This window comes from Chelon labrosus (assembly GCF_963514085.1).
Source record: "Chelon labrosus genome assembly, chromosome: 1".
Lineage (NCBI taxonomy): Eukaryota > Metazoa > Chordata > Actinopteri > Mugiliformes > Mugilidae > Chelon > Chelon labrosus.
The window spans coordinates 2867791-2881570 of record NC_140337.1 but is presented as its reverse complement, the minus strand read 5'-3'; the positions used below and the strand labels follow the sequence as shown (position 1 = coordinate 2881570).

The following is a 13780-nucleotide window of genomic DNA, read 5'->3' as shown; positions in this document are numbered from 1 at the left end:
TGAGATTAGATAGAAGAGCAGCTGCAAAGATTCTCCTTAAGTGTGTGATGCAACCTGATTTCAAAATCTGGTAGGATTTTAGAAATCGCATAGTCTGAGCCCACCTTTAGTAGATTTTTGATATTTTAAGCTAGTGAAAATCTCTAGCATGCTTGAGATATAAAAAGAATAATATCTGTGAAGATTCTCCTCAAGTGTGCAACGCAACATGATTTCAAAATCTTGTAATCTTGAAATCTTGTAGTCTTTTATGTTTAAAACTTGTGAAGATCTCCTTTAATAGTTGAGGTTAACAGTTCCTTCTCAACCCTGGAAACAGCAGCAGACTAAACTTGAGGTTGTTTTGTCAGCTGCTCTCCAACACGTAGAATCTCTCTGTGACGAAGACTGTGTGGTACAGCTAAAGGCTTGGGAACAAGTAAGTGGTCCTTAAGTGTAGTTTGCAGCACATTCTGACTGATCTGATTAATGATGTTTACATGGGAGGTGAATTAATGCCATCAGCATGTTCTGGATTAAACAGATCAAACACTGTGACGGTTAATATCCCTTCATGTGATCATCACCTTAAATGGATCCGACACGGACAACCTGTGTTCAGCCTGCAACACAAACAACACATTTCAAATAATACTCTTTTTTTAAGAGAATTAAATCAGATGTTGAAATTAAGTTAATTTCCTCTCCCCTTTAACAATTGACTTAACAAGATTTTTTAACCATGATTCTCCTCCAGTGCAGCTCATGCTTTCATTTATGCACGTATTTTATTTATTTATTTATTTTGTCCCTCAGCGCCTTCCAGGTGAATTAGCACCTAATTCATTGTTATGGTCACCTTACTCGGATCCGTCAAAGATAACCTGTGCTCCAGCTGCAAAGAGACAGAAGTCAGTTTGCCTAAAAACTCAGCATTTTAGAAATATGATGCCTGAATCTCAGTCTCCTCCTCTTCACAAACAGCTTCTGAGTTTATATGTTAAACTCTTGACTTTTCTTTGCATCTCTTATTAACACTTTCACTCTACAAGATGAAGGGTGCATTTTATATACCATCTTCATGTCGCTCTTCAGTTTGCTGATGCCGGCTCTCTCGCTCTTGGTGGCACCCACGTTTCCCAGGTGATGGATGGAAATGGCGGGACTAACGCCAGCGTCCATTTCTCTGACTGTGGAGGAAAAAAAGGTTCTTACCAGGAAATGGATGTCACAAGAGAGTCCCACTCTGAATACGTGGATGGACATTTACAAAATGGAGAAGATAAGAGCATCTATCCACTACAAACTGGAATGTATTTCTTTTTTTTTTCTTTTGATATGTCTGATAGACCCTTCACAGGAACAAGTGGTAACAGAAGTAGAATGAATGAATGAATGTCTGATAGATGCCAACTACCAATACAAAATAAATCAAAACAATAAAACAAAACTACAGCAGAGATTTAAACTGACCAAATACCATGAATGTTTACAAGGATTAAAAACAGGAATTGTGAGAACTGAGTTTAAATATATTAGGCTAAGCTGTATGTAAACCTCTGGCCCCATTCAGACCTTGTATTAACATGATCTCTGACCACATGTGACCTCATTCCTTTGGTTGTCTGAACGTAATGAGCCCTGGGTCACATTAAAGATCTGATCTGATCTGATCTGAAGCTTGCCACTTGCCAGTTGATTGTCCAGGATGATGGTCTGAACAGGGCCTCTGACTTCAACAGTTAAAATGTGCATTTCTATGGACTAGTTTGGAGCAAGTAAACTGTACAGTTATAAGAAGACTGACCGCTGCGCTGCACTCCAAACTCCTTCCCACTGAGGATGTGGTGAAGAAGATTTTTCAGTTCAGATGGACTGAGGCCCATCAAACTCTCTGTGGCCTCCTCTCCTACACACAGACACACAAATATGTGAAAACTACTTCATCAAACAACATCACTGTTCAACTATGTAAGAGAATGCTGCATCCAAAGAAGGACCAAAACATTATTACGAGAGTAGAACTGAGTCCATGTGATGTTTGGTTTATAAGATATTTTTGGCATCTTTTTGAAACTATGCCTATTATATGGTAGAGAATATCTCATTTTACTACGTTTCATTTTTGGGTGAATTGTTTCTTTAACATTGCCCTTTTGGAGACAAGATGCAGTGAATGCCATCAATGATGTGTTCAGATACTAATCTAAGTAATATCATGTAGTATGTTGACCTTATTTTCAAATCTTGTATCGTGACCATGCTTACAATATCTGTTAAAGTTCTCTGTGTGTTAAGTGTGTGATGCAACCAAATTTCCAAATCGGTTAGGATTTTAATGCTCCTGTAGTCTGAACCCAGCTATAGCAGACCTTGATGTTTGAAACTGGTGAAGATCTCCTTTAAAATAATGTCCTGTAATGCCTGTTGAGCTATTATTTTCAAATATTGTAGTGTGTGCATGTTTGAGATTGGTAAGGGGAATATCTGTAAAGATTCTCCTTAAATATGAGATGCAGCCAGGTTTCAAAATTATGTAGGATTTTAAAACTCCTTAAGTCTGTGTCCAGCATAAACAGACCAAGATGTTTTAAACTGGAAAAGATGTCCTTTAAAATAATTCCCTTTAATGTGTCCGTGCTTGAGGGTAGTAAGAAGAATATCTGATAAGATTCTCCTTAAGTGTGTAATGCAACCAGATTTCCAAAATACATTAGACATCTTGTAGTCTCAGCCCAGTTTCAGCAGACTTGATGTTTTAAATGTTTGAAACTGGTCTAGATCTCCTTTAAAATAATATCCTGAACTGTGTACATGGTTGAGATCAGAGAGAAGAATATCTGTGAAGACTCTCCTTAAGTGTGTGATGCAGCCAGATTACAAAGTAATTTATTTTAAAACTCAGTGCAGTCTGGGCCCAGCTTTAGCAGACTCTGTATGGTTAAATTTCTGAAATTCTCCCTTAAAATACTTTTTAACCATGAGTCTGGGTGTGGCAAATCAGAGAGGAGCCCAACGAGAGATCACAACCAATCAGACAAGAGTGTTGGGAAACTTGTCAGGTCGAAATGTGTGAAAATCTGGAGGAAGGTGATGACAAGGTGATGACAAGAAACAAGTCTACACTTACAGTTCCTTATCCTCCTTTCTCACCTGAGCAGTTGAGTGACTGAGCAAGTTCGGTAGCCATGACCTGGATGATGAGACCAATACGCAGCCTAAACATCTCACTGAACAGACTGGCCTGGGTCCTGATGCTCATGGCCAGGTACACCATGATCTCCTGGTGGTGGAAGAAAAGACGATGAAGGAGGACAATAGGAAAACAGTTTGAACAACGATCTCGGAGGATGTAACCCACCTGGGTGAGTATGGCGATGCTGATGTTGCCGTCGCTGGCCTCGTCAATGAGAGCAGCTAGCTGGTCTGGAGGTATCGGAGCGGTGATGGTCTTCTCTCTTGGTTCGGGTGGGAGGCCTACGGTCAGGTGCTTCTGGTGTGCCAGCAAATCGGAGCACGCCTAAAGAGGTGTCAACCAATCCAAGAAGATGACGACAAGAGAAGAAACTTCTGCATGTGTAGTTCAGAAAAAACAAAACAAAAACATAAACTCAAAAGCAGAAGGAATATATTTTCTCAACATACCGAGTCAAGCTCTTCCACCTTCTTCTTCAGCATGCCAGAGATCATCCTGATGAGGCCCCAGTGTTTGAGTTCACCTGCCTTATCATAAAGGTCGGTCAGCAGAGATTGCACCGTGGAGCCTTTACCGTGTAGACCAGTATCCCAGTCCATTCCTCTGTTAAAGCGTAAACACAAAATCCATTCTTAAAATCAGTTCACCCCTATTCTACTTTGAGACATGTGCTTAAAATGATCCAACATATTTTACTCTACTGCTTTAAAGTTCTTACCCTATTTTGCATTGTTGTAGGTAGGGATGTCCAAGTCATAGGAAGTCTTTAATTATTGATTTATGATCTGCTATAAATCACCATGTCCCTGCATCAACACCTACACTACCGGTCAAAAGTTTTAGAACGCCCTAATATTTCCAGTTATTTATTGCAATTCAAGTCTTGCAAGTCCAATGAATAGCTTGAAATGGTACAAAGGTAAGTACTGAACAGCCAGAGATTAAAAAAAAAAGGTTTGGTTACCCAAATCTGAAAAATAATGTACATTTCAGAATTATACAAAAAGGCCTCTTTCAGGGAACACGAAGTGTGTTAACAATTTAAAGCTGTTCTGCAGCAATGAAGGTTGAATCAGCCTTGAAAGCTGGTGCTACTAATTTCTACAGGTGTTCCAACTTTTCTTGGTTACTTACAACCCCCTCTGTCTGCATAAAAGCAGCGTTGGAACACCCTGTGGTACCAGACCCTCATGAGCATCAGGTGAACAGTATTGTACTGCAGAAAGTAGTGTGCTGCTACAAAAATGGTGAGAAAAAGGCAATTAACAATGGAAGAGAGACAGACCATCATAACACTTAAAAATGTAGGTCTTTCCTACAGGGAAGTTGCAAAGAAAGTCAAGGTGTCAGTGAGTACAGTTTTCTTCACCATCAAAAGGCACTCAGAAACTGGGGGAAACTCTGGAAGCCACAATCAGAGGACAAGCTTCTGAGAGTTAACAGCTGACGTGATAGGTGGCTCACAGGACAACAGCTTCAAGCACAGCTTAATAGTGGTCGTAGTAGGCAAGTCTCAGTTTCAACTGTGAAGAGAAGACTTCGAGCTGCAGGTTTGACAGGACGAGTTGCAGCAAGAAAGCCATTGCTAAGATGTCAGAATAAGACAAAGAGGCTCGCCTGGGCCATGAAACACCGCCATTGGACTACTGAAGACTGGAAGAAGGTATTATGGACCGATGAATCAAAATTTCAAATCTTCGGTTCATCACGCAGGATCTTTGTACGCCGTCGAGTAGGCGAGAGGATGGTTCCACAGTGTGTGACATCAACTGTCAAACATGGAGGAGGAAGTGTGATGGTCTGGGGCCGTTTTGCTGGATCCAGGGTCGGTGACTTGTACAGAGTGAGAGGCACCCTGAACCCGAACCAAAACGGCTACCACAGCATTCTGCAGCGCCATGCAACACCCTCTAGTATGCGCCTAGTTGGTCAGAGGTTCATCCTACAGCAAGATAATGACCCAAAACACAAGTCCAAGCTATGCCAGAACTACCTCAGGAAAAAAAGAACAAGATGGTAAGCTTGAAAACATGGAGTGGCCAGAACAGTCTCCAGACTTAAACCCCATCGAGCTGGTTTGGGGTGAACTGGACAGAAGAGTGAAAGCCAAGCAACCTACAAGTGCTGCACATTTATGGGAACTTCTGCAACAGACTTGGGAAGAACTTTCTGAAGAATATTTGATTTCTATTGTAGAAAGAATGCCACGAGTGTGTTCAGCTGTTACATCTGCCAAAGGCGGCTACTGTGATGAGTCAAAAGTTTAGAATACATTTTGGTCTATAAATTGATTCCATGATTTCTTTTTCAACTCAAATTGCTTATTTGTTCTGTGCTTCCATTTCAGAGTGCAATGAGACACTAAACTGAATAATTTTCAGTAAAAAAATGGAAAAAGTGTGGTGTTCTAAAACTTTTGACCGGTAGTATACCTAAAAATCAAGAAGACTCAGGCAAAGGCTGCACCAAACCAACAACAATAAACACTGAATGCTGCGTTTAAAAGAAGACAAATGTTTCTTGGAGACAGCATCAAGGAGACATATATTCCAGAGAGGGTTATAGAGTTTATGGCATTGGATGACCAGCCCATTTCTGGAGTAGAGAACACAGGTTTTCTAGAGGTACGAGCTACGCTCTCCACACTACATCAACTTTGACAGCCCTATTTATTGGACTTAATAAAGCAGACTCTGGTGTCTTGACCAAAGTGTCGGATCAATAGACCAACATACCGTCCACAGAACAGCCAGAGATGTTCTCTAAACTGTATAAATATAACAGTTAAGACCTGACCTGGATCATTAACAAAGCATCTCCATTAAAATCTTACTTGTCTTTGAAGAGGATGTACAGTATGTCGGCCTGGTCCTGGAGATTCTGTGTGTCTTTTAGCAGCTGGACCAAACCGTTGTAGTCGATGGCTCCGCTGGCGTCTCTGGGGATGCCACTCTCTGTTGTGATTGTCACCTCGGGATTCTAAGGGACAAAGAAATGGATGATAAGTTTCATATCAGTTCTACTGCAATCAATCATTTCATCAACCACTTTGTTGAAAATAAATTAAACTCCACGGCGCTCAGATGATGTGTATGACTACTTTGCCGTTACTCTTCTATCCATCACCACATAAAGCCCATTCAAATGTTTTGATTGGCCTGGCTGATCTTTGAAGGAGCATAATCAGTTCACAGATTAAACATCTTCAAGTCCAGTTTACCCAGTTTCAGCTTTGTCTTTTGGACGTACTGTGACCTGAGTGTACTACGAACCTGAGTTTCTTGTGGTGTTGAAGAGTCGGGGAGATTCAGGTTGAGCGACGGCTGAGGGGAACGAAACAGCTTGTTGGACAAGTACATGTTGACATCTGGACAAAAAAAAGACATAATCTTTTCAGAACACAGAAACGGCCATTTTATTTCTGACATCAAGGTTAATTCATTGAGATGATGGATTCACTCACTCTGTACGTTGAGGTCCTGAGCCTTGTTCATCAGAGACACCATCTCCTTGGTTTTCATGGCCACGGCCTTGAACCTGCCCAGACCTCCCACCTGTGGCTTGGCCTTCTTGGGGGCAGCGTGGGCCAACAGGTGGTCGAGGTACTGTGCCAGGTCATCAGCCTCTGGAGGGAGGACACGGGGAATGAAACAAAGAGGAATGAAGGAGGGATTTAAAAATGGAGGTGGGAGGAAGAAATAAAGATTCTACTCACCTTTTTTTCATATACATAAAAGACTTTTTCAGCATTTAGCATTCAAATTAAGACATCTAAATCTGTAAATTTATTGAGACACAGTTGTTAAAGGCTTTGTTCACCCAAAACCAACCAATCTTTCGAAACATTAACTTTGGTTTTGTGCTTTGAGGAGTTCAGATAAAAACTTTTTGAACAAGAGGCAGCTTCACCTATGCGCTATATTTTTGTAAAAGCTCAAATTCCATTCACCATTGGCATAAATGCCTATTACACCATTGTGAAACATGTGTGAAATGTTGGGTGAACTGACCCTTTAAACTGTTAAATAACAACAAATCAGCTGGCAGAATGTGATGCATTCAGGGACCATCGGACAAGCTGCTTCAAAACATGCGTATGTCAAACTCAATACAAGCAACAAGACTGAAAAATGTTTTTGTTATTCTTCTATTCAATTAGAGATCATCAGTTATTTTAATGTATCACACCTTTTTCCATTTAATGTTCCCCAGCTGTCAACTGAATATACACAGATCAGCTACAATATTCTGACCACTGGCAGGAGAAGTAAATGACATTGACCATCTTGTGACATTCAGTGTTCTGCTGGGAAACTTTTGGACCTGGTATTCATGTGGATGTAACTTAGACATGTACCACCCACCTATACCTGATCAGGCACCCCCAAACTCAAGCAAGGATTGGGGAAGATTAGTGATGATGTGACTAAATAAATTAGGAGGTTGGTCACTTTACCATGTGATGGACACAGCCATCACATGGTAAAGTGTTTCAAATTTTTAACTACACAATGTTATATGGGTGCACACACTGACAATATGAAGTTATTGGCAAGTTGTTGTTTGTTGTATTAATCTTTATTCCTTGTTTTGAATTACCTGTTTATCCTGGTCCTTCCTGGTGAGTAAGAGGAATGGATGATGGTGGAGCCTCAACTAGGGCCAGCACATCAGGCTGTACCATGTGATGACATGGCATGACTTTGCATTTAGTTGTAGTTCCCGTTAGCTAGTCTACCCCTTTGTGTTTGATCAGCCAGTATTTAGGTCCCTTTGTGTGCCATTTTGTTATGTCAGTTTGTTCAGTTTACATGTAGTTTGTTTGATGTAAATTGAGTATAGTTATATTTTGTTCATCTCTTTTACAGGTCTATTTCAATTTGTAATTTGGTTGGGGTGTTTTTCAACTTGATGGGTAAATACAACCCAATTTTTCAATCAAAAACACATGAGTCCTGTTGCCTAACTACTTGGTCCCTAATATGCGGTTTAGACTTCTGCATTAAGTTGACGCAGAAGCTACAGCGACAGCACAGACCCTAGCGTCATAACAGACATGCACTTTGCGTCCCTCCAGACTTTACACTCCAGTCGAACCTGTCAAGTTCGAATTACCAACTATGCATGGTGAAGTTTGCGTCCTTGGTATTGACAAACGTCCTCTGTTCCATACAAGCTGCAACATCCAGGGCTGAAAAAAGAAGCCAACATGGAAGTGCCAAACATTGCAGTTCCACAAATGGCCACTTGAGGGCGGCTCCCAAAGTGAGTCAATCCCGGAAGACCGCTGATTTAAAGTGTCAGACTTTATAGCAGAAATAAACGTGCTTCCAGCCAGGCAGAAAGAACAGTTTTGGTCTCTTGAGCTAATTTCTCTATCCATGACAACTGTAGAGAGGAGAATTTGTATATAACTCACCTGTTTCATCACTATCAGATCTCAAGGTTAGGTAAAATTAAGTTTGTGGCCACTTTAAATTACAGGTTTGTGGCTCACGCTCCACTTCTACATTCCTTTTTAAGAATTATGATGATGCTAGGTGTCAGGCACTGCTAAGATGGTGGATGATGTCACGGAGGGTTTGTCCATCCTTATATACAGTCAACGTGTTTGTACTGTGATCTCAAGTAACAAAAACTATTTTTGGAGGTCAACTCAATTAGATCGCCTTCGATTCTTGTACGAATAAAAAGGTATAAGAAATACGAATGTCAAATTAAGTGTTAGCACTGGACATTGTGTTTTTATTATTTGTTTGAGTGTCTTAGTAGGTTAATGATAGTATTAATGCTACATAAAGACAAAGGATCACCTCTGTGTAATACTAGGAATGGTCAAACCAACCATGGAAAACAATCAAGCGCCACCACATTAAGATTTGAATCTACGTTTTTTCCACAGCTGGTGTCACCATTCCTCTCGATCACCCATCCATCTCTTTCTTTTCTTACCATCATCATAATGTAACTCATGCACGTATCCATCGGCGTCACCCTCATCATCAGCAGCAGCATACTCTCCGTCGTGGCGAACCATGCTGCCAGAACCCTTACCATCCAGGAAGCTGAGGTGAGCGAAACAGGAAGTGGTCAGGAACTCCGACAGCTTCCCCGTCTGAATCCTAGAGAGGAGGAGGAGGAAGAGGAACTCATCATATTTCAGAATAATAAATAGCAGACTAACGCACTATACGCACAGGATTAGTTTTACCTGGGGCGAATCAGCAAAGCTTATCAAAACCATGCCACAGTGAATGTGTGCTGTAATCAAAGCTAAAGGCAGTCCAACGCAGTATTAGAGTGTGTGACATTTTTTTTTTAGTGGTGACTTTTGTTTTGGCCAGGCAGTGCATAAGCAAAAGTAATAAGACTTCAGTTATTCCGTGAAAATAACCCACACAAAACAGATGTAAGGGAGTCATTTCTACATCCCATAATGTCCCCAGATGAAACTAGTCCTGTGCGAATAGGACTTAAGATTAGAATGTATTACTTCTAAATTTCGAGAGAGGAAACACAGTCACATTTTCTTCACTGGTGCACAAAAACTCACCTTGCTCCTCCATAATAGCCATCTTGTAACTTTTTCAGTGTTGCTAACACAGCAGCGTCCAGGTTTGTGTGATCTTCAGCTAAAAGCATAAAAAAGAAATCTTAGTTACGGATGTTTTTTTTATAAAACAGATGAGATGTATTTTTCTCCAAAAACAGTCCTCACTCAGCATGGTCTGTGAGATAGGAAACGTGACGGTCGGTCGCCCAGTCATCCTCCACCTCGACGACAGGTAGGCAATTTCTGTCCTCAACATCTCCACAATCATTTTGTTGTCCAGAGCAAGGTAGAACTGCTGGTGGTCTATGAACTGGAGGGGTTTTGGGGTGAAGCAAGAGAGACAAGGAAAAAATGTGACTTTTGGAAACATAAGTAACTTATATTTATAAGTATGATTTTACAGGAGCATTTGGTTTTTAGGACATTTGAGTTTTTGGATTGTTGAGCCTCTCAAAAACCTTTCTGGCTTCCATAAATGTATGTCGTGGTTTTAACATTTGAAATTACATTGTGCACTCTGTCAGAAGGTATTCACAGCTGTGTTTTCTTACTGACCTGAGGTGTGAATGAGAACATGGTGTTCCTGATGATGTAGAATTTGGAGGTTCCCAGGACTCCTATCCTCCTGTACGGTCGCCCAGTGAGGCCAAGTCTCGGGTTACGACCTCCGAGTGAAGCAGGACAAAAGCATTGTATAGTTAATCATCTGTGCAGAAGTTAAACTTTTAACTTAAGAAAGTCTCGGCTGGCAGTGTCTAAAATCTACTTTCTGTCCTTTGGTGCAACTCGGAGCAGATATTTTCTGAATGACTTTAAGCAAACCTCACATACACTATATTACCAAAAGTATTCGCTCACCTGCCTTTACTCATTCTATGAACTGAAGTGCCATCCCATTCCTAACTCATAGAATTCAATATGATGTCGGTCCACCTTTTGCAGCTATTACAGCTTCAACTCTTCTGGGAAGACTGTCCACAAGGTTGAGGAGAGTGTTTATAGGAATTTTTGACCATTCTTCCAAAAGCGCATTGGTGAGGTCACACACTGATGTTGGTCGAGAAGGCCTGGCTCTCAGTCTCCGCTCTAATTCATCCCAAAGGTGTTCTATCGGGTTCAGGTCAGGACTCTGTGCAGGCCAGTCAAGTTCATCCACACCAGACTCTGTCATCCACGTCTTTATGGACCTTGCTTTGTGCACTGGTGCACAGTCATGTTGGAAGAGGAAGGGGCCCGCTCCAAACTGTTCCCACAAGGTTGGGAGCATGGAATTGTCCAAAATGTTTTGGTATCCTGAAGCATTCAATGTTCCTTTCACTGGAACTAAGGGGCCAAGCCCAGCTCCTGAAAAACAACCCCATACCATAATTCCTCCTCCACCAAATTTCACAGTTGGCACAATGCAATCTGAAATGTACCGTTCTCCTGGCAACCTCCAAACCCAGACTCGTCCATCAGATTGCCAGATGGTAAAGCGTGATTCATCACTCCAGAGAACGCGTCTCCACTGCTCTAGAGGCCAGTGGCGGCGTGCTTTACACCATTGCATCCGACGCCTTGCATTGCACTTGGTGATGTGTGGCTTGGCTGCAGCTGCTCGGCCATGGAAACCCATTCCATGAAGCTCTCTGCGTACTGTACTTGGGCTAATCTGAAGGTCACATGAAGTTTGTAGCTCTGTAGCAATTGACTGTGCAGAAAGTCGGCGACCTCTTTGCACTATGCGCTTCAGCATCCGCTGACCCCTCTCCGTCACTTTACGTGGCCTACCACTTCGTGGCTGAGTTGCTGTTTTTCCCAAACGCTTCCATTTTGTTATAATAGAGCTGACAGTTGACTGTGGAATATTTAGGAGCGAGGAAATTTCACGACTGGATTTGTTGCACAAGTGGCATCCTATGACAGTTCCACGCTGGAATTCACTGAGCTCCTGAGAGCGGCCCATTCTTTCACAAATGTCTTGTTTCACAGTCTGCATGCCTGAGTGCTTGAATTTATACACCTGGGGCCAGGCCAAGTGATTAGAACACCTGATTCTGATCATTTGAATGGGTGAGCGAATACTTTTGGTAATATAGTGTACATTAGGAGGGGTCTAGATTTTAAACGTTGCTGCCCACATTTAAAGAATTAAGAAAACTTCTTCTAAACAGATTGAGGTGGTAACAGGAGGCATTTTTATTAAGATTATTAGTGGAATACTAATGTAAATGCAATACAAGTGGTCCTCAAGGACGGTCATTATATTTTTAGTTTCAACAGCTGCTGGACAAAGCAGTATGGAAGGCAAACTACTAATATTCAAACTACTGCATATTTGTTTCTGACAAGATCTTCACTGTGTGTTATAGATGCAGAAAGAGGAGGAAGGCGGAAGAGGAACTTAAGATTGTACCGAGTCTGGCGTAGATGTGACTGAGGACTCTGGATGGTTGCACATGGATGGGATGGATGTCAGCCACAGTCTCCACATCTATACCATTCTTCACCAGCAGCTCCTTAATCTCCTCCGTCTCGGCCAGAATTGACACTGGAGAAGACAGAACGTTTTGACAAATTTATTCAAGGAGTTAGTCAAAAATATAAACACACTGATATGTGAACTCACCCTGTACGACCACGTCAGGTTTGGGGATTGTAGAGAAACGTCGGTTTAGAGGGTCAATCTCTCCAGGAGCCAGAAAACCCTGGAAAAAAACCAAACATTTAAGAGTCCAAAAACCAAGAATTTAGTTAACGGAAAATTTTATTTCTGAAGTTATTGTGTGGACCTTTAATGAATCAAATTATTTCATAAAAAAATAAATTAATGACTCATACAGATTTTTTCCATATATTAGTAACTGACAGACATTATTAGTCCCAGATTGTAGTTATTCATTTCCTGGTATTAACCTGTCTCTGCATCACAGACTGTATGACTGTAGCATATATTAACACGTCTCAAAATAACTAGCAACTGCGAAGCTACAAACATGTAAAATTAGAAGACCATACCTTTGACATAACAACTGTAATTTAGAACAGTTTTGCTAGCTAACGAAGTAACTGCTCACCTCAGCCAAGAGGTTTCCCAAGATGTAAAGAGACTGTCCCCATTTCAAAGGACATTTGCCCATAGGAACCCTCTCCACTGAGTGAGGGTTCACGTACTCCTCCTCCACCTGTTTGGATACATAAACATTAGAAATATCTTCTGCAGATTAATCGCATTTAAAAAATATATATTCCCAACATCTGTAAGAGGATCTACCTTGTCTGGAGGGACGCTGTAGAGCTCAGGCACCAGTCGTATGCCGTCTTTCTGCTTGATCAAGATGGCCTCCAGAGCCTCCTGGTACTCCTGCACCTGATTATATCAAACATGTACCTTGAAGGTAACAATTGTGTATAGGTTCTCTCAATGCATGGTGCTTGGGGTGCACATTACCTGCTCAGGGCTGTTGATAAAAATGCCATCCAGGATGAGGTACGTCCAGAAGAGAGGCCACTCACACTCGATGTTCTCAAACAGCTTTAGCTCCGCAGACTCGTAATACAGTCTATTTGGATCCTTCACAGTAGAATATGAAAAAGAGTGAACAGCTGGTGCTGGGTTCTTCCCTCAGATAACCTCAAGGTAAAAATCAACACCATCTACCTGATAGGGATACACTAACACACTGGTAGCTATGTACTTTAGTTTGACCAGCAATGATTGTTTTCTAGATTTGAAGATCAAGGCTACTGTAGCAACGATAACAATGTAGCCTACGTAGAAAAGTATTAGTATGGAGAAGCATATGGCAGAAGAACAAAAGTTACAAATGTAACTACGGTTCTATGAATTCACCGTCTCTCATAGTTAGCAAAAAGAATCAAGGAAGAATCCAAGAACAGTTTCTGATGCTGGCTTTTACTCAATGGACTGGGCAAATGGCGTGGACATGTGTCAACAGTGATTGTGTTGTGTAATTACTCTTACTGCCACAAGGGGGAGACACAAATTATGCCTTGCGTAAGTTACTTACGTTAAAGGTGCAGTAGGCAAGTTTTATAAAACTAACTTTCTG

General features: G+C 41.3%; 1 protein-coding gene across 3 annotated transcripts in view; it reads right to left on the bottom strand.

Moving 5' to 3' along the window:
* phka1a (phosphorylase kinase, alpha 1a (muscle)) overlaps nt 1-13780 on the bottom strand; it is a 32613-nt gene that overhangs the window by 7297 nt on the left and 11536 nt on the right. For 2 of the 3 annotated variants that reach the window (XM_084545334.1, XM_084545335.1), the window contains exons 10-26: nt 13159-13281; nt 12982-13077; nt 12785-12892; nt 12337-12415; nt 12124-12258; nt 10284-10393; nt 9894-10038; nt 9729-9807; nt 9128-9297; nt 6639-6800; nt 6448-6542; nt 6009-6154; nt 3625-3778; nt 3341-3499; nt 3133-3262; nt 1787-1888; nt 1054-1169 (exon numbers count right to left, since the gene is read on the bottom strand). In XM_084545334.1, coding sequence (XP_084401460.1) covers nt 1054-1169; nt 1787-1888; nt 3133-3262; nt 3341-3499; nt 3625-3778; nt 6009-6154; nt 6448-6542; nt 6639-6800; nt 9128-9297; nt 9729-9807; nt 9894-10038; nt 10284-10393; nt 12124-12258; nt 12337-12415; nt 12785-12892; nt 12982-13077; nt 13159-13281 — 2109 coding nt within the window. Of the gene's footprint in view, nt 1-566; nt 603-1053; nt 1170-1786; nt 1889-3132; nt 3263-3340; nt 3500-3624; nt 3779-6008; nt 6155-6447; nt 6543-6638; nt 6801-9127; nt 9298-9728; nt 9808-9893; nt 10039-10283; nt 10394-12123; nt 12259-12336; nt 12416-12784; nt 12893-12981; nt 13078-13158; nt 13282-13780 lie in introns of all 3 variants that reach the window. The other variant, XM_084545333.1, reaches the window with a different exon arrangement.